The sequence below is a fragment of the Pelobates fuscus genome, chromosome 9 (assembly GCF_036172605.1).
Source record: "Pelobates fuscus isolate aPelFus1 chromosome 9, aPelFus1.pri, whole genome shotgun sequence".
NCBI lineage: Eukaryota > Metazoa > Chordata > Amphibia > Anura > Pelobatidae > Pelobates > Pelobates fuscus.
In genome coordinates, this window is record NC_086325.1 from 111,528,326 (window position 1) to 111,552,856 (window position 24,531).

Consider the following 24,531-nt stretch of genomic DNA (forward strand, 5'->3'; position numbering starts at 1 on the left):
TTTCCTCCACATCAGCCTCTCCTCGCTCTGTTCAGGTGGAGGGTCAGGAGGAGTATGAGGTTAACTCTATTATCGATTCTCGAATCTCCCGGGGGAGAGTACAATATCTGGTCGATTGGAAGGGATATGGTCCTGAGGAGAAGAGTTGGGTACCTCAGGAGGATGTTCATGCTCCTCGTCTCCGCAGGGCGTTTCACTCCCGCTTCCCATCTCGTCCCGGTTCCTTCCGCCCGGTGGGCGTATCTGAGAGGGGGGGTACTGTCAGGGTACCTGAAGTCTCTACCTCCGAGAGAGGTAGAGACTTAGACGTCCATCCGTCCGGACGGGCTGTTTCCTCTGTTCCTCGCGGTCCATCCGGTCACGTAAACGCCGGCCGCGAGGGACTCACTCCCTTTTCTAGCATGACGCCCGGAAACCGACGTCATGACGCCAACCCGGAACGACCTGTCACTCAATCCTTCAGAGACTAATCAAGACTCGTCGGAGGCGTGTCTACCCTTCCGAGCCAGGGTATTTAAACTTGCTTCTCCCATTTGCTCATTGCCCTGTCGTGGTTCTAGTCTGCCTAGTCACACAGTGCTCTTGTATTTCTGTTATCCCTTTGGTTCTGACCCGGCTTGTTTGACTTACTCTGTTTATCTCTGTTACCCTTGACCCGGCTTGTTTCTCGCTTACCTGTCTTCTCGTTCCCTCGACCTCGGCTTGTCTTTGACTATTCTCTATATTCTCCGTACGTTAGTCCGGCCATTCTAAGGTCCGGTATACGTATCCTGTAACTGTTTGTACTCTGCGTGTTGGATCCCTGTCCCGATCCTGACACGTATCCAACTATTTAATTGCTGCTAATTCTCGCAGAAATTACTCTGCCCTAATTCTCCTTGATCTTTCTGCTGCCTTTGACACTGTTGATCATCAATGGCTTCTTTGCATTCTCTGTAATTTTGGTCTATGGGATACTGCTCTCTCCTGGTGCTCCTCCTACCTCTCCCAGCACTCTTTCAGTGTTTCTTTCTCTGACTCTGCCTCTTTCCCTCCAACCACTCTCTGTCTGTGTCCCCCAAGGTTCTGTACTTGGTCCCCTACTGTTCTCTATCTATACTGCCTCCCTTGGTAAACTCATCAGCTCCATTGGCTTCTGTTATCATTTCTATGAAGATGACACGCAAATCTACCTGTCCTCTCCCGATCTCCCTCCGCCCATCTTGACTTGTGTCTCTGACTGCCTCTGGATGGCTGCTCATTTCCTTAAACTCAACCTGTCCAAAACAGAACTTCTGGTCTTTCCTCCCTCAAGTGTTACTACTCCCGTGTCTGTCTCCTTCAAAGTCAACAGTGCTACCATCACCTCTACCTCGCAGGCTTGCTGCATGGGTGTTCTTTTCTATTCCAACCTCTCCTTCATGCCTCATGTCCAATCAATCTCCAAATCCTGTCGCTTCCATCTCAAAAACATAGCGCGCCTCCCCCCCTATTTAACCCCGGATGCGGCTAAGGTGCTGGTCCATGCGGTTGTTCTCTCTGGCCTTGACTACTGCAATACCCTTCTCAGTGGTCTTACATGTTCCCAGATTGCACCGCTGCAATCTATAATGAATGAGACGGCTAGGCTAATTTTCCTGTCCGCTCGCACCTCCCACACCTCTCCGCTCTGTCAGTCCCTGCATTGGCTTCCAGTTATATATTGGGATCAGTTTTAAATTCTGGTGCTTGCTAACAAATCCCTATCTACCTATCCTCCTTAATACACAAGCATGTCCCATCAAGGCCCCTACACTCTGCCAAAGACCTACTTATATCCTATCCCTGTACTCCCACCTCTAATGCTCGCCTACAAGATTTCTCAAGGGCTGCACCTCTTCTGTGGAACTCCCTTCCCTGTAAGACTTTCACCCTCCACTCATTTAAATGAGTCTCCACTCATTTAAAAAGAAAGCATATCAATTTAACTGTTAGTAGGTTTTTATCCCCCACCCCCCACAGAAGAAGTGGTTTTATCAGACTCTGTAAAGATGTTTGCACAGCAACTAGATGCATACTAGCAAAAACATAATATTGAATTATATACTTTTTCAATTGTAGGGTAATACGTTCTTGATCCAAGGATAAATCTGACTGCCATTCTGGGATCAAAAAAGGTTTTCCTAACTTTTTGCAAAATTAGATTTTTTTGTCTTCTTTTGGATCAACAGCAAAAAACAGATGTGAGGAAGGCTGAACTTGATGGACATATTTATCTTTTCAGCCTATGTAACTATGTAACATTCCTGCAAGGCCTAAGGGATGATCTCATTGGCTGTTCATGTGTCTTCCTTTCAGTCTCACCTCAGGCCCTTGATGTTTTTTTAATGAGCTTTTGAAGCCGGTCTTTGCGTCTCTTCTAACTCCAAGGGTACATTCCATGGTTTCCCTGGACAACAGTGTTCTAGGGGAACAGAATCCAGATACACTTCATTGAGATACTCTCATGATGGTCCAACTGCTACAAGATCTTGGTTTGTCATCACAAATGTGACAGAGTTATTTTGTCCCAAACACTATTTACAGTTTTCATGAAGGAGGAATCACATAGCTCTCTCTATTTCTCTGGATGGACAACGTGTCAGTATTGCATTCCTTGAACTGTCTGGGCGCTTCCTGGTCCAATGTCCTGGGAAATCTTCCAAAGGTGTTTTATCAGTATTGTCTGGATCGACATCTCTCGAATAGGAGATATGCCTTCTGGGTCAAGTTAAATTTGTCACATACTGGTTTTCCCATCACTAGAGGGATGCCAATGACTGGAGTGTTTTTTGTGTTCTGTTATTTTTGGTGGTGTACAAATCCTCACTACAAATGACTTCCAGATCATCACTATGACTGACGGGGGATGTATTTCTCCCAGAGTGGCCGCTAAGCCGTACTTTTTACCTCTATCTTGATGACTCTGCGGACTCCCCATTTTCTGGCACGTCATGGTATGACAATTCTTTTTTCATGACCCTTCTATGTGGGACTCAACCATGGTTCCTATTTCTGCTGGAGTTATCCTGCGATATTCCTCTCACCTTTTTTCTCATTCACTTTATCTCCTGCTGGACCTGACAAAGCTCATCCGCTGCTTTCTCAGGATTGTCTATTCTTGGTGACCTGGACTGTTTTCCAGGGATTGTGGGGTGCAGGCACAATAGTCTTATCTACATATATGGATATCTTGACATGGCTGGTGTATGGAAAGGGGTCTGGATTCAATCTGTCCCTGTTGTGGCCATCTTCAACATCCTTTCTTAGTTTTTTCGCAAGTCTTACAGTATGATTGACATTGTTCATTTAGCTATCTCTACAGCCCATGTTCATTTCCAGGGTTATGGAGTGGGGGAGAATTCTACTGTTTGTAGATCGCTTCATAGAATTTGTCTGGCCAGCAATCCACTTATTTGTTATTTTCCCTTTTAGGACGTTTTCCTAAGACAATTTTTAGTATCGTGGTCGGTTTACAGATTGTTGCCGTTGCAGCAATTCTCTGCCATGTTGGCTGTTCTCCTCTGTGTTGTGTTTTATTCACTAGGTGTCTCTTTTTCTCTTTCTCTGGATGGGATGTCCTGTGTGGTTTCTCTTCGATCTCTTACCCGTATAGTTTTTCTCATCCTATGTTTGTTAGTGGTTTATTCATGTTAGGTGGGGTGTTATTATGGTTTTGCATTGGGGGTCTGCCTTGACGTTGGCAGTCGGGCATTCCCTTCAGTGGCCATTGGAGTAACTAAATGACCTCCATTTGTTTAAATATACATAGGGATTAAGGAGAGAGCGCAGGTAACTTTTTCTTTGGTTTTTACTATATGTATTAGCTGATGTGTACTGGAGTCATTGCAGCCGCCCAGGAGTGATGGGAGTAAGCGCAGGACTTTTCTTTTTTTATTTAAATAGATGAGTTTTTTTTTTTTTTTTTTTTCTGTGGTTTAATTTTTTTCTTTGCTTGATTTTCCTTTGAATGGATGTGCACAGTGCTGGCTATATTAACCGACTATATAAAGCATTTTAGTTCATGTGGCAATTGCTTCTTTTGTTATTTGACTTCAGAAGCTGCTGAATGATATTGGAACTCTTTATGCAAGTTGTTTTTATCTGTCTGCTTCACTTCTGTGTTCATATATGAGTAACATTGTTTCTTTAACAGCGATTCAAGCCTTTGCAGAATTGGTGTATTTAAAAAGGGTTACTTACATCTTAAAGAAGGGATTTTAAGTGCTAATAGTGAATGAGTAATTGTCAGTTATATACATAGTTATTTCAAAGGCTGAAAATAGTCATGTGCCCATCAAATTCAGCCTTTCTAACATCTGGGTTTTTTCTTTTTGGTTTTTGATCCAAAACAAGGCAAACAACCAAATTTGAAACACTTCTAGTTTTGCAACAAATTGGAAAAAAAATCTTTCTTAATCCCAGAATGGCAGTCAGACTTATCCTTGGATCAAGACATTTTTACCCAACAATATACAAATTATGTCCTTAAATATTATGTTTTTGCAAGTATGCATCCAGGTGCTTTGTAATCATCTGTACAGACTCAGGTAAACAATTTCTTCAGGCAGAGAATTCCACATTTATACTGTTCTTACTGTAAAAAAAAACAAAAACAAAAAAAAACTTTCCTTTATCTTAGACTAAATCTCTTTTCTTCCAATCTAAAAGCGTGACCTCTTGTCCTAGCATACATATTTGCGATGGTCTGCTCCCTATGTTATTGCTGTCAGAGTTGATTGAATCTGGGTTCTTCTAGTTCCAGAGAAAGTGTTAAACGTACAAAATGTGTAAGACAGCCTTTTCCCAGTGTGGTGTTTTCCCTCTTGATCTCTATATTCTGTATAAAATAAAGAAATAAAGGTACTTCAATATTATTTATCTTGGAGGATGACACTGTGTAATTTGTGGTCCCTGACCTAACTGTACATTTGGATGTTTACGTAGAGGTGCAATGAAATTTCATGCCATCAGCATGCCTCTAAATTTCGACAGATAATTGTGTTTTCTTTTTTTGGTTATTTTCCTATAAGTTATGATGTAAGGAAGAATATTCATCACAGATTGCTGCATTACATTCTGCATGAAAATGATCTTTCTTTTTTACATCTCTTTTAATTATGGTAATGTACTAGGCTAGGTGCTAAACTGATTTTAAAAGTTTTAAGTCTCCTAAAGAAACAGGGGGATATTTAGGGAGCAAGTTACATAAAATACTGTCTTCATGGAGCATTGACCAATATGTTGACAAATATTTTGACCTGTCTTTTAAATTCTACAGTGTTGCTCATTAAATTGGGTTATAAATGCACAATCCCACTCCTTTTTTCTACACTGAACAAAGTTATAAATGCAACACTTTTGTTTTTGCCCCCATTTTTCATGAGCTGAACTCAAAGATCTAAGACTTTTTCTATGTACACAAAAGGCCTATTTCTCTCAAATATTGTTCATAAATCTGTCTAAATCTGTGTTAGTGAGCACTTCTCCTTTGCCGAGATAATCCATCCACCTCACAGGTGTGGCATATCAAGATGCTGATTAGACAGTATCTTGCACAGGTGTTGGCCACAATAAAAGGTCACTCTAAAATGTGCAGTTTTATCACACAGCACCATGCCACAGATGTTGCAAGTTTTGAGGGAGCATGCAATTGGCATGCTGACTGCAGGAATGTCCACCAGAGCTGTTGCCCGTGAATTGAATATTCATTTCTCTACCATAAGCCATCTCCAAAGGTGTTTCAGAGAATTTGGCAGTACATCCAACATACTCACAACCTCAGACCACGTGTAACCACACCAGCCCTGGACCTCCACATCCAGCATCTTTACCTCCAAGATCGTCTGAGACAGACAGCTGTTGCAACAATCGGTTTGTATAACCAAGGAATTTCTGCACAAACTGTCAGAAACCGTCTCAGGGAAGCTCATCTGCATGCTCGTCATCCTCACCGGGGTCTCGACCTGACTGCAGTTCGTCATCGTAACCGACTTGAGTGGGCAAATGCTCACATTCTATGGTGTCTGGTACTTTGCAGAGGTGTTCTCTTCATGGATGGCATTTATGGCATTTTGAATGCACAGTGATACTGTAAAAATTGGTTTGGAATCGTCACAGTTAAATGTTTTTAAATTATTCTTGTCTTCAGTTGATTGATACATATACGTCTTTTGTATATATAATCTTGGGCCAAATGCTCGCCACAATAATATATGTCTATATTATTGAAAAGTATAAATACGCAATCTGACTTACAGTTTCTTCAGGTTTATTCTTAGTTACTGATACATAATAAAACAACAAATTATGTTACAGTATAATGGACATTCAACAGCAGATGGTAATTCCTGGACTTCTTTACATCCTTACATCTTTACATCCAGAGAGAGAGCCAGAGAGAGCCGAGAGAGAGAGACAAGAGCCAAGAGAGAAGAGAGAGAGACCTCATGTCCCTTTGTTACTTTATAGAAGTACCCATACTGACATCAGAGCATAACTCTTGCCATATAAGGACAAGACCCCCAAATCCACATTCCAGAGCTCTCGGACAAAGAAAGCCTTGTGACTTATTGATACCATCTGTTACTTATGTCAATCCACACATCCATATATATATAATCAATAGAAACATAGAATATGCAATATTCTACAGATACCATGACAAGATCCATTGTTGTGCCATTCATACACAACAATCACCTCATGTTGCAGCATGTTAATGCATTGGCCAATGTTGCAAGGATCTGTACACAATTCCTGGAAGCTGAAATATCCCAGTTCTTGCATGACTAGCATACTCACCGGACATGTCACCCATTGAGCATGTTTGGGATGTTCTGGATCGGCGTATACGACAGCCTGTTCCAGGTCCTGCCAATATCCAGCAACTTCGCACAGCCATTGAAAAGGAGTGAACCAACATGCCACAGGCCACAATCAACAACCTGATCCACTCTATATGAAGGAGATGTGTTGCACTGCATGAGGCAAATGGTGGTTACACCAGATACTGACTGGTTTTCGACCACCCGGGCACCCTCCATACAGTTAACCCCTTAAGACCGGAGGGCGTACTATTACGTCCTTTTAAAAGCGGCTCTAAATGCCGCCGGACGTAATAGTACGCCCTCCGGTTTTTAGTAACTTACCCGGTCGCTGGCGGTCCCACGCCGGCGATCGCGGTTCGGGGGACTCCCAGGGAGCCCCCCGCGGCACGTCCGCCCTCCAGGAGCCCTCCCGGCCATGTGAGAGTGAGGTCCTTGCGAGGACCTCACAATCACATGGCCGGTATAGCTGCCTGCTGCATTGCCAGCAGGGGGACCAACTGTAATGACAGTTGGTCCCCCTGCTGGCTGAAAATCAAATAAAAATGTTTTAAAACAGTGTAAAAATAAATAAATTATATACTTAGATCATATATATATATTATATATATATGATCTAAGTATATATATACACATATACACACATACACATACACCGTCTAGGTGTATTTTAATATTAATATATATATAATTATATATATATATTAATATCAAATTACACGTAGACTGATACTGATTAAATATATATATAATTATTGTTATATATATATTTATAAATAATATAAAAAAAATTAATATGTAAATACGTAAAAAAATTAAATAAAAAAAATAATTAAAAATAAAATATTAAAAAATATATAGATGTGTTTTATTTCGTTCTAACTGTATTCTGATATTAATATATATATATATATATTTATATCAAAATACACTTATAACGAAATAATATATATATCTATATACATAAATATATACGTATATATCACTATATATATACCTATATATAAATAAAAATATTAAAAAAAAATATATATATATATACGTATATATACACATATGTATATATATACATATATTAATTCTACACATATATTTATGTAATAATTTTACATAATTAGGTATCCTAATTAATTACAATTAGCGGGACCTGCCTGACCACCCATGCCGAAAGTATAGGGAATTTAATTTGCTAGCACTATATTTAACCCTATAACTTTCCAAGACACCATAAAACCTGTACATGGGGGGTACTGTTTTACTCGGGAGACTTCGCTGAACACAAATATTAGTGTTTCAAAACAGTAAAATGTATTACAACCATGATATCGCCAGTAAAAGTGACGTTTTTTGCATTTTTCACGCACAAACAGCACTTACAGGGACGATATTATTGCTGCAATACTTTTTACTGTTTTGAAACACAAATATTTGTGTTCAGCGAAGTCTCCTGAGTACAACAGTACCCCTCATGTACAGGTTTTATGGTGTTTTCAAAAATTACAGCGTCAAATATAAGGCTTGTGTTTATTTTTTTTCACATTAAAATTCGCCAGATTGCTTACGTTGCCTTTATGACCCTATGGTAGCCCAAGAATGAAAATTACCCCTATGATGGCATACCATTTGCAATAGTAGACAACCAAAGGTATTGCAAATGGGGTATGTCCAGTCTTTTTTAGTAGCCACTTAGTCACAAACACTGGCCAAAATTGGCGTTTTTTGCATTTTTCACACACAAACAAATACAAACGCTAACTTTGGCCAGTGTTTGTGACCAAATGGCTACTAAAAAAGACTGGACATCGCTTATTTGCAATACCTTGGGTCGTCTACTATTGCAAATGGTATGCCATTATGGGTGTAAATTTATTTCCTGGGCTACTATACAGTCTCAAAGGCAACGTAACCAATCTGGCGAATTTCAATTTCAAATGTAACACGCTATATTTGACCCTGTAACTTCCCAAAACACCATAAAACCTGTACATAGGGGGTACTGTTTTACACGTGAGACTTTGCTGAATACAAATATGTGTATTTTATTGCAGTAAAAGCAAACAGTATTATGACATTGACAGTTAAAATGTCATGAAGAACGAAAAAAATCAAAAAAAATCTTATTTTCTCCCATTTTTTTCATATTAAATTATGTTTCATAGCTAAATATTTGATATTAAATGAAAGCTGTGTATCCCCTGAATAAAATGATATATAATAAGGGGGGGTGCATTTAATATGAAAGAGGTGAATTACGGTTGGACAGACATATAGCGCAAATGCCAGGTTTTGTTTACGTTTTGTTTCGTTCACAACTTGTACATTTGGCTGCGGTGTTAAGGGGTTAAACTGCACATTTTAGAGTGTATTTTATTGTGGCCAGCCTAAGGCACACATGTGCAATAATCATGATGTCTAATCAGCATCTTGATATGCCACACCTGTGGAGTGGATGGATTATCTCGGCAAAGGAGAAGTGCTCACAAACACAGATTTAGACAGATTTGTGAACAATATCTTTGTTTCTTATTAAAGAAGTCTTCAAAATCTCAACTTCTCCCATGGTTTATTAATGTAATTCTTCAGATATTTTCTTGTCAATTTATTTTATAAGATTTATGCTTGATTTTCTAAAATCTTGTATTTGACAACAGTTTCCCATTACCCTAACTAGGTGACGTTTTGGTATGCTTTCTAACCAAGACATCTTGTGACAACATTTGAATTGACATATCCATTGCAATGAGTGGGTTTAAAATAACATTTGGTTTGTGTTTTATTATTTTCAATGGAAAGGGCCTAATCTAAAAAAAAAAAAAAAATGTGGTTAAAACTTGATTTAAACTTAAATCCATTATTATTCATTAAACCGATAATTCTATCAATTATTGCAATTCCTCTTGCCGTGCAACTATGCATCTTTGCCAAAGTACCAGGTTCTCAGCCAAACTCCAATTTAGCTAATTTAACAATTAGCTATGCATAATAATTTTCCTGAACCATAAAATAATAGTGATGCAACATAAATCAAATCAAAAGAAATGTTTTAAATATGTCTTATATTGACCATTGTACCTCACACCATTGAAAAAAATGCAAACGTAGCATAGCATGAGAATAGCACTGGGAATACGATGCCTCAAGTTAGTACACCTTTATTAGGAAAAGGATCTAAGGCTTCTTTTGTCTGACTGTGAACACTACAGTATGTCAAGATCTTTTATAAACCCCATTTTACAGGAAGAGTTATAGGGGCTGACATATTTTAGCAGCACAAAGTAACTTCATAAAGGGATGGGGCTAGCTTTAGGGTACCTATGGAAAATCCAGAATGCTGAGTCAAAGTAAGGCATAAATGTCTGAAATACGGACAATCACCATTTTAGAGTTTTCTTTTTTACACTTGAATGCCCAAGTATAAGTCCAATTCCTGATTTAGACACATCCACGTCAAAATATACACAGTAGCATTAGAAGTAAAAATAAGCACTCACTTACTGAAACTGGACCAGCCATGTCAAATTCTGTTCCTTTGACTAGCCATTATTCTCATATTGATGTACCTGTGTCAATTTCCAATGCTTCTAGCCAAAGACAAAGCCATATCATATTTACAAGGTGGTATGTGCATCATTATGGCTCCAATCTAGCATAAATGAAGCAAGCCATGATCATAGCTTCTTTTTATAGATTTTGAAGTTGGCTACCTAATTTGGCATTGTGCATGCACTTGATGCACTGGCTTAAGCCTATATAAAACACAGTATTACCCTACTGCTGTGCCCTTTGTGATTATCTGGCTTTTAAAGAGAAACTATAGTCACCCAGAAGTCCTTGAAGTTGTCTGAGTGCAATGTTCCTCTCCCACTTAGTCCTGTAATATAAATCATTTCAGTTTTAGAGAAACTGCAGTGATTAACTTGCAGGACTAAGACTGCCTTGAGTGGCAATCAGACAGCCACTTGAGGTACTTTCTGGATACTAACGGCCTCCAGGTCCAAGTGACTCTGGCTGTCCTCTGCATGAGGACATCCAGCATCACAAAATCACCATAGGAAACATCAGATGACGTTGGGCGAGGTGGAGCACCGACCCAGAGGGCGGACCCAGGGCTTAGGAATGCTGGCACTGGAATTGGGTAAGTAAATAAAGTTGTTTTAACCCTTTACATGCCAGCTCGGTACATGGTAGGGGGCTACCAGAGGGTAGCAACTTTGTATTCCTAACACAGTAGAATCCCTTTAAGTACACTATTCTATTCCCGTTGTGATATTCAGTGTACCTGACCTTGTATTTTGTGATTGTGATTTCAAATTCCTGACCTTGTATTTTGCCTAGTTGTTATTATATTATTATCATATTATTATTATTGTCCTGTTACACTCTCCAGTGTAAGAGACCTAGCTTGTATTTGACTCTGATTTTGTGCAGTCCATTGTTCCAGTCCTTCCTGTGTACCAGTCCTTGGCTATTTCTTGACTACGTATTTGTCTAATCCCAGTTTCTGTACTCTTGGGTTCCAGTGTACTGTAATTGCACCTTTTGTTTATTTTTTCTTCCTGGCCTGTATGCATTGTTAACCTAGTTTTGGTATTTCTGTATTCTATATAGACTGGCCATCAATAGGTCCAGTAATATGCCCTTTATCTTTCCTACTGTGCCTTTTGGTTCAGTTGAAATATTTTGAAACCAAGTCACAAGGAGAAATAGCTATAATTTTATACTAACACACTTATTAAACTTGAAAGACTTGCTATATTTAGAATGTAAACATTTGAAAGAGTGAATGATAAAATCATATATTTTCCTGGGTACTGTATAAACCATGACTTGTGTGCAGTGAAAAAAATAGTTTCAGCCAGAAAAAAAATTAATTTAGTCAACTGCATTTCGTTGATTCAGCTCATCTGAATATTGTCCATGCAAACAATTCAAGAAACCCTATTCAGATTTAAAAAAAAAAAAAAAAAAAAAGTCTCTTTTTTTGGCACCAAATCACTAAGCAAACAAACCTATTCAGCCATTGTCTATGTCATTTTCTGTTTGTGATACGTCCATATCGCACTTCACAGTTACAGAATTCCAACATCCCACATATTAGCCAAAATTCAGATACATTGCAATTCGTTTGTCTAATGACTACCAGTGAAGGAGGATAATCAAGATAGTACAATTGACTTGAGGTCATGAATAAGTTGATTAAATGAGCTGTTTATTTCTATTCAAAGAGATTAAATAAGTGCCATAGTTTGCAGGTTATAAAGAAGTGTATTGCTAAGCAACCTCAGATACATTATGTTGAATGCAAGCATTTCACTCCTGTACATTCACATTTTATCCTGTTTTTATACATGATTCTGACGTACTGTACCATCTCTTTTTCTTATATATCAGAATTTACCTGATAAAAACAGACGGCTCTATTTAATAAAAGTCATTGCATACCAGTTTCAATGTGCTGTTTTTTTTATTTCTGTACTGCTGATATAAAGATGCAAGAAGTAAAATCTTACTATTAGTACACTGTGGTGAACTGAAATCTGATTTTAATAAATTTAGGCTAAAATAGTCAATTGGCAGATTTTATGAAGTCTGTGAGTTTTCTCTACTTGCCTTCTCAGACAACATTCCCATTTTCAGTTCACCGGTATTCACTAAATGTAGCTCCGTGGAAATAAATACGATTATTTTTATGTTTGGAGACCCAGAACATGGTAATTTTTGGAAGTGCGCGTGGAGAGATATATTTGTATACATATTGACTATCTGCACCATACTATTACAGTACTCCACCACCCAAAAGTGGTAATCTTAAGGCATATGGTGCACAGACTTGATTTAATAACTTAATGTAACATAAATAGTACTGTTTTCACTACCTGTATTCAGTTTGAAACAGAGGGATTTATTCACTAACATATTGCACTATAATGCAGGACTGGTCTGATATATTGTGTTGCCACCAATCTTTTCCGTTATAGATAATAGATATGATTTAATCTCAGATGAATGAAAAACTGTACAGAAAGCCCTCTTTCTCTATAACTGGGGCTCCTAAGTTAGTCCTCATATTCCACCATTAATAAGTGCTTTATTGTTATCCCAATAACATCTCAATAAACAAAACTGAGTAATTCCTAAATCCTGGATCTTTGACGAGAATTGCATCTATATCCGATGCTTTACAACTTTAAGTAGCTGAGCACATATGGGGCAACTTTTTCAAATGGCATTACTCACCAGACCTGTATCCCAATCTGTTTCTCGAGGCTACAGTTAGGAGTCAACATCTTGGAGCGTCTGCGAGCACTTGAGATGGTCACCATCACTACCCTGAATAGTACAATTGTGTTAACCTGCCAGTATAAAAGAGATAAGATGTAAAATTGTGTATTCTATTTTCTTATACCTACCTGGTACATTTTCTTTTCAGAGACAGTTCTTATGCTTAACAATTTTATTTCAGCAAAAAATATTATGTAATTAAAACTATTCATCTTAATACTAATATTATGACCCCTAAATAAATAACACAGCTGTCTTCTAAAGTTGTATTATTAGTTAAAGAAAGTATGCCATTGTTGAAGTGTGTTGTAATCTCGAAACAGATATACCTATTTTTGGAAGGTTTCAAAGTTTGTTGTAAAGAATATTTAAACAATAACATCATGAAGGCCAATGAGGTAGCAAAACCCTGCACCTTTAATATTGCCTGTAACACTATTAAATTAAATAATAAAAAAATAAAAAAAGAGTAGGATCCAACCCGATTCTATTAAGAGTTTTAAGTTTTGATTACCAAATTTTGACCACCAAAACTCAGTCTCCAAGTAAGGGGGACATTTAAGAAACAAGCAAGAAGTCAATGAAATCCATGAAAGCGCAGAGCAAAATGTGAGTAACAGTAACAATAACACAATGTAAGAAACCTTACATTTATGAATTGAATTATCAATTTATGCTTGCTCAAAAGATGTCAAAAAGATACCTGGGGAAGCCTTTAATCTTTTCCTTTATCCTGGTCCATATCAATAGAATGCAACTACAGAGTAATTAAAAAGAAGGATGGTATATGATAGAAGCAAAAGCAGGAGAGATGACCGATCTAAATTGTCTGGTCTGGAATGTACTGGGACAAAATATTATTAATAAGAGAAAAACTCAAAATCTGATAAATCATATTCATTTTTTGAGACGTTGGAAGAAAATGAAAACTTCACTTGGTATTAGCAAGAAAATCCAAAATATATCTTAATTTAAACTTTATTGAACACCGTGTATTATACTATTATTATTATTATGTTATTATTTATATAGCGCCAACAAATTGCGCAGCGCTTTACAATGAGTGGACGAACAGGCATGTAGTTGTAACCAGACAAGTTGGACACACAGGAACAGAGGGGTTGAGGGCCCTGCTCAATGAGCTTACATGCAAGAGGGAGTGGGGTAAAGTGACACAAAGGTAAGGATAGTATTAGTCTAATGACAGTTGCAAGAGAGGAATCAGTCGGGAGCTATTAACAGTTTAATTGATACACTTTTATGAAGAAGTGGGTTTTTAATGATTTTTTGAAGAAGTGGAGACTGGTGAGCATCTAACGGAGGAGGGAAGTGAGTTCCACAGGAATGGTGCAACCCTTGAGAAGTCTTGAAGGCGAGCATCAGAGGTGGGCGTACAGACAGAAGATAGACGTAAGTCTTCAGCAGAGCGTAAGGGCCTAAACGGGACATACTTGTGTATTAGGGAGGATAGATAAAGCAAGAACCATAATTTTAAATTGAGCCCTATATCTTACAGGAAGCTAATGTAGGGACTGACAGAAGGGTGAGGCGTGGGAGGTGCGGGCGGACAGGAAGATGAACCTAGCCGGCGAATTCATTATAGACTGTAACGGCGCAAGTTGGGAGCATGTAAGACCACTGAGAAGCGGATTACAGTAGTCAAGGTGAGTAAGGACAGTGGAATTTACCAGCACCTTAGTCACATCTGGCGTTAAGTAGGTTCGGATGAGCTCAATGTTTCTGAGATGGAAACTACAGTGTCAAAAGCCGCAGACAGGTCAAGGAGAATTAGGATAGAATAATGACCATGAGATTTTGCAGCAAGTAGAGCATTGGATACTTTGGTCAGTGCCGTTTCCACAGAGTGCTTAGCGCGAAAACCACACTGAAGCAGGTCTAGCAGAGAGTTGGACTCGAGGAAGTCTGTCAATCTCGCATACACAAGTCTTTCAAGGATCTTGGATGCAAAAGGCAGTAGCGAGATAGGACGGTAGTTGGACAGGATGTTAGGGTCAATGTTGGGATTCTTTAGACAACCTTGACAATTGTAAACAAATAAATTGTAAACAAGTAGACATAAACTGCATGTCACTATTAATGACGGATTATAAATAAAAAAAAAACTTTTCCTCAAATATTAATCAAGTATAAGCTACCATCAAAATAACTATTTAACTATAGTAGAATAAAGAGCTTTCTGAAATCTCTTGTGACTGATATAACGAGTGAGATTTCAAATGCAATTAAAACTACATTTAACTCAAATGAAATACTCCATCCATTGTGTAAAGGACTTGAATTGATAAGATCTATTAATACTTGCAAAAACTGAATATTCAAGGATATAATTTTTCAATGTAGAGTAAATGCTTCTTGATCCAAGGATTAATCCGACTGCCATTCTGTTGCAAAATTGGAAGTGCTTCAAACTGTTTTTTTTTTTTTTTTTTGGGGGGGGGGGAAAGTTTGCCTTCTTTTGGATCAACAGCAAGAAAACAAATATGTGGAAGGCTGATTTTGATGGACACTTGTCTCTTTTCAGCCTATGTAACTATGTAAGATATAAATCAAACAGTTCTGATGATTTGGGTTTCCGAATGTAAATTCGAGATTTTGAAGATGCTTACAAGCAGCAGGTATTTTCTTGTGAAAAAATAAGAGAAGCATGGGATAGAACTTTGAATTTCTGGCCATCATCCTTTATATTGAGATAGTTAAATTGTCCAATTTTGCATTCCTCTATTTAACATGGCCTTCTATTTCTCGTATAGATTAAATAATGACGATTCATTTATTACCTGCAATCAAAATGGTGATGGTGAAAGGTAAAAGCAATATCCCATGGAGGCTCGTGCAAAACAAATGTATACATCAAATTAGAATGGAAAAAAGTCTGAGTTGGAGTAATCAAACTCATTAAAAGAAAACACTATATGGGATAAATGTTATGATAAAGTATTTAGTATCCTTAAAGATTCCAGTGCATGAACGTTCCATTGATAATCACAAATGATTTTAAGATGATATGCTCCCCCTCCTCCCTTGGCATCAAATTGGATGACTAAGAATAAATGTATCTATTTGTATTGTGTTTTTCTTTTATTTGTTTAGGCTAAAATGAGAAAATTGGTAAAAATACTTTTTTTTTTTTTTTTTTTTTACTTTTACTTTTTTTACTTAGTTTTCCTGACCCTATACTGTTACTAGGGCCATCTAGCCCCCCTGGGCCCCTCATGCCTCCATAAATATAGTAAAAATCTTACTGTATTCAAGCTGGAAGCTGTAAATCTGCATGCTGTTAGACTCAGGAAAAACAAGCAGTTTGGTGACATATAATAGACTGTTCCAATCACAGTGCTTCCCCATAGGATTGTCTGAGACTGACATGCAGGCAGATCAGGGGCAGAGCCTGCATGATTCAAACACAGCCCTGGCAAATCAGCATCTCCTCATAGAGATGAATTGAATCAATGAATCTCTATGAGGAAAGTTCAGTGTCTGCATGCAGTTGGAGGAGATACTGAATCACAGGATGCTCGTGCACAGCATGTCTGAGTGGACGCCTCATATTATGCCTCCATCCACTCAGAAGTCACTCTGGTTCACTCTGAGTGACTGCAGCTGAAGGTGTTCCTAGCTTTCAATGTAAACATTGTATTTTCTCAGAAAACACAGTGTTTACATGAGAAAGGCTGCAGGGAGCTATAGTTCTTCTCACCTGAACAAGCTCATTAAGCTGAAGTTGTTCAGGTGACTATAGTGTCCCTTTAAGGGGGGTGGGAGATGCAGGGGGGGCTAGATGGTGTTTTAACACCATAGGATTAGGAATACAGGTTTGTGTTCCTAACCTTATAGTGTTCCTTAAAAATAAAGAAATATGAGTAAATTTAAAAAGTGCTGATTTCTATGGAAATCAACACTTTTATAAACTGTCAGTCTCCAAACATATAAAGTGCCTTATGTGTCTGTTCATGGCTGCCATCAGAAATGTAGGGGCCCATGACACAGCTCAAGGTCTGGGCCCCAAAGGCAGTCCGCCCACAAGGATGAAGTGTTGTGTACTGAATGTGGTGTGTGTATAGAGCATGTAGAATGTGTGTCATGGATGTAGTGTGTATAGTGGATGCAGATTGTACATTTTGTGTAATGTATGTAATGTTTGTATGCATTAGATGCAGAGTGTGTGTGTAGTGAATGTAGGTGTGTATAGTGAATGTAGAGTGTGAGTTTGTGTAGTGGATGTAGTTTGTGTATAGCAAATGCAGAGTGTGTGCTTGTATAATGACTGCAGTGTGTGTGTTTTTGTAGTGGATGTATAGTGTGTGCATAGTGACTGCAGAGTGTATGTAGTGAATGCAGAGTGTGTATAGTGAATGTAGTGTGTGTGTGTGTGTGTGTGTAGTGAGTGCAGAGTGTGTATAGTGAACTTAGTGTGTGTGTAGTGAGTGCAGAGTGTGTATAGTAAATTTAGTGTGTTTGTAGTGAATGCAGAGTGTGTATAGTGTAGTGCGTGTGTGTGTAGTGAGTGCAGAGTGTGTACAGTGAATGTTGTGTGTGTAGTGAATGCAGAGTGCATATAATTAGTGATGTCCCAAACTGTTCGCTAGCGAATAGTTCCTGGCAACATCGCTTGTTCGCGTTCGCCATGGCTGACGAACACATGCGCTGTTCGGTCCGCCCCCTATTCGTCATCATTGAGTAAACTTTGACCCTGTACCTCACAGTCAGCAGACACATTCCATCCAATCAGCAGCAGACCCTCCCTCCCAGACTCTCCCAACTCCTGGACAGCATCCATTCATACATTCATTGTGAAGCTGCATTCTTAGTGAGAGTAGGGACAGTGTAGCTGCTGCTGATTTGATATGGAAATTGATAGCTAGGCTAGTGTATTCAGTGTCCACTACAGTCCTGAAGGACTCATCTGATCTATGCTGTAAGGACAGCACCCCAAAAAGCCCTTTTCAGGGCTAGAACATCAGTCTGCTTTTTTTCTGTGTAATGTAATTGCAGTTGCCTGCCTGCCTGCCTGCCAGCCTGTGTGTCAGGCTCACAGCATATACTGTGCCCACTCACTCACTGGTGTCACAATAGCTTGCATTTAAAAAAAAAAAAAAAAAAAAAGAAAAAAACTGTTTTGACTGTAATATAATAGCAGTCAGTTTCCTTCACTAGTGTGCGTTTCAGGGCCTTCCCAGTGCCACCACTCACTCACTGGTGTCACAATAGCTTGCATTTAACAAAAAAAAACTTTTGACTGTAATAGATTGAAAAGCAGTTAGTTGTCTCACAGCATATACTGTGCCCACTTGCCCAGTGTCACCACTCATATCTGGTGTCACAATAGCTTGCATTTAACAAAAAAAAACTTTTTGGACTATAATATAATAGCAGTCAGTTTCCTTCACTAGTGTGCATTTCAGGGCCTGCCAGGGCACAGTGTCACACCAGTGCAACTCATATCTGGTGTAACAGTAGTGTAATTTTTTTTTTAAATACTATTTTGACTGTAATAGATTGAATAGCAGTTAGTTGTCTGCCAGCGTTTGTGTCAGGCTCACAGCGTATACTGTGCCCACTTGCCCAGTGCCACCACTCACTTACTGGTGTCCCAATAGCTTGCATTTAAAAAAAACAAAAAAAAAACTTTTTGGACTGTAATATAATAGCAGTCAGTTTCCTTCACTAGTGTGCGTTTCAGGGCCTGCCCAGTGCCACCACTCACTCACTGGTGTCACAATAGCTTGCATTAAAAAAAAACAAAAAAAACTTTTTGGACTGCAATATAATAGCAGTCAGTTTCCTTCACTAGTGTGCGTTTCAGGGCCTGCCCAGTGCCACCACTCACTCACTGGTGTCACAATAGCTTGCATTTAAAAAAAAACAAAAAACTTTTTAGACTGTAATATAATAGCAGTCAGTTTCCTTCATGAGTGTGCGTTTCAGGGCCTGCCCAGTGCCACCATTCACTCATATCTGGTGTCCCAATAGCTTGCATTTAAAAAAAGCTAAACTGTTTGGACTGTAATATAATAGCAGTCAGTTTCCTTCACGAGTGTGTGTTTCAGGGCCTGCCAGGGCACAGTGTCACACCAGTGCCACTCATATCTGTTGTCACAGTAGCTTTCACGCATAGTACCACTAATCGAAAAAAAAATGACAGGCAGAGGCAGGCCACCCAGCAAGGACCGTCGTGGTCGTGGTGCTGTGATTCCCTTTGGCCCTAGAATAATGCCCAGTGTTCAGAGGCCACGTACCCTGAACTTGAAAAGTTCTGAGGACATAGTTGACTGGCTAACACAGGACACCCAATCTTCTACAGCTTCCGCTCGGAACCTCAATGCACCATCCTCCTCCAGCTTAGCTTCGGGCACCTCTCAAGTTACCACTAGCCCGCCTGCCGCCACCACCAACACTAGCATCACAGCCGCTTCACTTGGTATGACAGAGGAGTTATTTACACATCAGTTGGAAGAAATGAGTGATGCGCAACCATTATTGCCAGAGGATGTAGATAACAGGGATATGTCTCAGTCAGGCAGCATTACACACGTACGGTGTGATGATGATGATGTTGTACCCACTGCTGCTTCCTTTGCTGAGTTGTCAGATACAAGTGAAGTGGTTGATGAAGATGATGCGTCCGTGGATGTCACGTGGGTGCCCGCTAGAAGAGAAGAAGAACAGGGGGAAAGTTCAGATGGGGAGACAGAGAGGAGGAGGAGGAGACGAGTTGGAAGCAGGGGGAGGTCGTTGCAAGGAGCTAGTGGCACAGTCAGACAGCATGCATCGGCACCTGGGGTCAGCCCGACAGCACGCCAATCAACACATGCTGTGTCCACCACCAGAATGCCGTCATTGCAGAGCTCAGCAGTGTGGCATTTTTTGTGTGTGTCTGCCTCTGACAACAGCGATGCCATTTGCAACCTGTGCCAAAAGAAACTGAGTCGTGGGAAGTCCAACACCCACCTAGGTACAACTGCTTTGCGAAGGCACATGATCGCACATCACAAACGCCTATGGGATCAACATGAGTACAAGCAGCACACAAACTCAAAGCTGCCATCCTCCTTCTGGTCCAGCATCTTCAGCCACGTTAACCACTGCTGTCCTCCTTGCCCCCTCTTAACCATCCGCCCCTCCGTCTCTCGCCTTGAGCAGTTCCTGCTCATCTGCCCACAGTCAGGTGTCTGTCAAGGACATGTTTGAGCGTAAGAAGCCAATGTCACAAAGTCACCCCCGTGCCCGGCGTCTGAGAGCTGGCTTGACTGAACTCTTAGCCCGCCAGCTTTTACCATACAAGCTGGTGGAGTATGAGGCATTCAAAAAATTTGTAGCTATTGGGACACCGCAGTGGAAGGTACCCAGACAAAATTTCTTTTCACAAAAGGCAATCCCCAACCTGTACTCGATTGTGCAAAAGGAAGTAATGGCATGTCTGGCACACAGTTTTGAGGCAAGGGTCCATCTGACCACTGATACCTGGTCTGAAAAGCATGGTCAGGGCAGGTATATCACCTACACTGCGCATTGGGTAAACCTGCTGACGGCTGCCAAGCATGGAATGTGTGGCTCTGCAGAGGAGTTGGTGACACCGCCACAACTTGAAGGCCGGCCTGCTGCCACCTCCTCTACTCCTCCTACTCCATCCTCTTCCATAACCTCCTCGGCTGAGTCCTCTTCTGCTGCTGTGTCTTGTTCCACATCAACGCCCCCCCCCCAGCTCCCCAGGTACTGTTCCACATCCCGGATACGGCAGTGTCACGCCGTCTTGGGGTTGACTTGCCTGAAAGCAGAGAGTAACAACGGACCAGCACTCCTGTCCGTCCTGAACGCACAGGTGGATCAGTGTCTGACTCTGCACCAACTGGAGATCGGCAAAGTGGTTTGTGACAACGGAAGAAATTTGTTGGCGGCATTGCATTTGGGCAAGTTGACACATGTGCCGTGCATGGCACATGTGTGTAATCTGATCGTACAACGCTTAGTGCATAAGTACCCAGGCTTACAGGACATCCTTAAGCAGGCCAGGAAGGTGTGTGGCCATTTCAGGCGTTCCTACACGGCCATGGCGCACTTTTCCGATATCCAGCGGCGAAACAACATGCCAGTGAGGCGCATGATTTGCGACAGCCCGACACGTTGGAATTCCACACTCCTAATGTTCGACCACCTGCTCCAACAAGAAAAAGCTGTTAACGAGTATTTGTATGACCGGGGTGCTAGGACAGCCTCTGCGGAGCTGGGAATTTTTTTGCCACGTTACTGGACGCTCATGCGCAATGCCTGTAGGCTTATGCGTCCTTTTGAGGAGGTGACAAACCTAGTCAGTCGCACCGAAGGCACCATCAGCGACATCATACCATTTGTTTTCTTCCTGGAGCGTGCCCTGCGAAGAGTGCTGGATCAGGCCGTAGATGAGCGTGAAGAGGAAGAGTTGTGGTCACCATCACCACCAGAAACAGCCTTATCAGCATCGCTTGCTGGACCTGCTGCAACGCTGGAAGAGGATTGTGAGGAAGAGGAGTCAGAGGAGGAATGTGGCTTTGAGGAGGAGGAGGAAGACCAACCACAACAGGCATCCCAGGGTGCTCGTTGTCACCTATCTGGTACCCGTGGTGTTGTACGTGGCTGGGGGGAAGAAGATACCTTCGGAGAGATCAATGAGGACGAGGAACAGGACATGAGTAGCTCGGCATCCAACCTTGTGCAAATGGGGTATTCCATGCTGTCGTGCCTGTTGAGGGACCCTCGTATAAAAAGGCTGAAGGAGAACAACCTGTACTGTGTGTCCACGCTACTAGACCCCCGGTATAAGCAGAAAGTGCCTGAAATGTTACCGAATTACGGCAAGTCGGAAAGGATGCAGCAGTTCCAAAATCAATTAAAAAGTATGCTTTACACAGCGTATAAGGGTGATGTCACAGCACAATGGGAATCTAACAGGGGAAGAGGTGAAAGTCATCCTCCTCCTCCCATGACCACACCGGCAAGGACAGGACACTTTACAGACGTGTTGTTGATGGAGGACATGCAGAGCTTTTTAAGTCCTACGCATCGCCACAGCCCTTCGGGGTCCACCCTCAGAGAACGACTCGACCGACAGGTAGCAGACTACCACGCCTTAACTGCAGATATCGACACTCTGAGGAGCAATGAACCCCTTGACTACTGGGTGTGCAGGCTTGACCTGTGGCCTGAGCTAACCCAATTTGTGATAGAACTTCTGGCCTGCCCCGCTTCAAGTGTCCTGTCAGAAAGGACCTTCAGTGCAGCAGGTATTGTCACTGAGAAGAGAAGTCGCCTAGGTCAAAAAAGTCTAGATTACCTCACCTTTATTAAAATGAATGAGGGATGGATCCCGAAGGGATTGACAGTGGGCGATACATTCGACTAAAAAAGGCCTGATGAGGGGGACTACTTAACACACCACTCCTATCTGGTGGCACATTAGATTGCACGTGCAGTGCCCCAAATTTGAAGTAGGAGGACCGACCAAGCATCTTTTTCCATCTCCTGCTTCCTAAAATCGATGCCTTATACACGTCCCCTACTAGGGGACGTAATAGGGATTAAACTGATAAGAATAGTACTACTTTGCGACTTTGCGATTGGGTACAACCTATATAGTAGTGATGGATTGCACCTAAACGGAAGGGGGTCTGCAGTGCTGGGGGATAGGATGGCTAGAAGGTTGGAGGAGATTTTAAACTAGTAGTAGGGGGGGAGGGTCATAGCAATCTACAAAATGGAGATAGGACAGAAAGGAGATGGGCTTTAGAACAGTATAAGGAGGGTGGAGACGGGGGGAGTGGCAAGCTCAGAACAGAGAAGCTATGTAATGTTGGTAATTCACAAAATAAACAAGAGACGCATGATATTAAATGTATGCTTACTAATGCAAGGAGCCTAAATAACAAAATGGGGGAACTAGAGGCATTAGCATACACTAAACAATATGATATAATAGGCATAACTGAAACATGGTGGGATGAGACACATGACTGGGCAGTTAACTTAAATGGGTACACATTATTTAGGAAGGATAGGAAAAACAAGAAGGGTGGTGGGGTATGTTTGTATGTCAACCATGATTTAAAGCCAAATCTTAAGCAAATTGAATGCGATGAGGAAAATGTGGAAGCTTTATGGGTAAATATCTGCTTGGGGGAAAAGAAGGGAAACCAACTATTGGTTGGGATATGTTATAAACCACCTAATGTTAATATTGACGAGGAACAACAGCTGTTTGAGCAAATTGAGAAAGCTGCAAATCTTGGTAACACTTTAATTATTGGAGATTTTAATTACCCAGACATAAATTGGGACATAGGGACTAGTAGCTCAGCAAAGGGAATTAGGTTTTTAAACTTGTTAAATGACAACTTCATGTCACAACTTGTACAAGCACCAACTAGAATGGACGCTTGTCTGGACCTGGTTTTAACAAACAACGTTGATCTTTTGACCAACATTCAAGTAGGTGAGCACTTGGGAAATAGTGATCACAATATAGTGTCCTTTGAAATAAACTCAAAAAAACAAAAGCACATGGGGTATACTAAAACATATAATTTTAAAAAGGCCAATTTCAATAAGATAAGGGAAGCTTTACAATATATTGACTGGCATAAACTCTTTAGTGAAAAGAACACTGAGGATAAATGGATCATCTTCCAACAAATATTAGAAAGGTACATTTCTCAGTATGTACCATTGGGAAATAAGTATAAAAGAAACAAATTAAAACCAATGTGGCTTAGTAGAGAAGTAAAACAAGAGATTAAAAATAAGAAAAGGGCATTTAAAGCATTTAAATCAGACAAATCAGATGCATCTTATAAAAGATATAAGAAAGCAAATAATGCGTGCAAAAAGGCAATTAAACTTGCTAAACTTCAAAATGAAAAAATGATAGCTAAAGAGAGCAAAACCAACCCCAAAGCATTTTTTAAGTACATAAATTCCAAAAAACCCAAAAATGAAAGTATAGGTACACTTAAAACTGAAACGGGGGTGTTAGTTAATGAAGACCAAGAAAAGGCAGGAATTCTAAATAACTATTTCTCCTCCGTATATATTAAAGAAGAACCCATGGCAATAGATGTGCAAATGATTGCTACTAAAAACTTGCAGAATAATTGTAATTGGTTAACTCAAGACAATGTGCTGCAGCAACTAAAGAAAGTTAATATAAACAAAGCTCCAGGGCCTGACGGTATCCATCCACGTGTACTTAAGGAACTAAGTGTAGAAATAAGTGAACCTCTGTTTTTAATCTTTCAAGATTCTTTTCTTTCAGGAAGTGTTCCGGAGGATTGGAGGAAGGCAGATGTGGTTCCTATATTCAAAAAGGGTTCAAAATCCTTGCCTGGAAATTATAGACCTGTGAGCTTAACTTCTGTGGCTGGTAAAATATTTGAAA

The 24,531-nt window shown here is 40.3% G+C and overlaps 1 protein-coding gene across 1 annotated transcript in view; it reads right to left on the reverse strand.

Annotated features, from left to right (window-relative positions):
• ADGRD2 (adhesion G protein-coupled receptor D2) overlaps nt 1–24,531 on the reverse strand; it is a 642,889-nt gene that overhangs the window by 265,644 nt on the left and 352,714 nt on the right. The window contains exon 19 of the mRNA XM_063432309.1: nt 13,062–13,177. Coding sequence (XP_063288379.1) covers nt 13,062–13,177 — 116 coding nt within the window. The remainder of the gene's footprint in view (nt 1–13,061; nt 13,178–24,531) is intronic.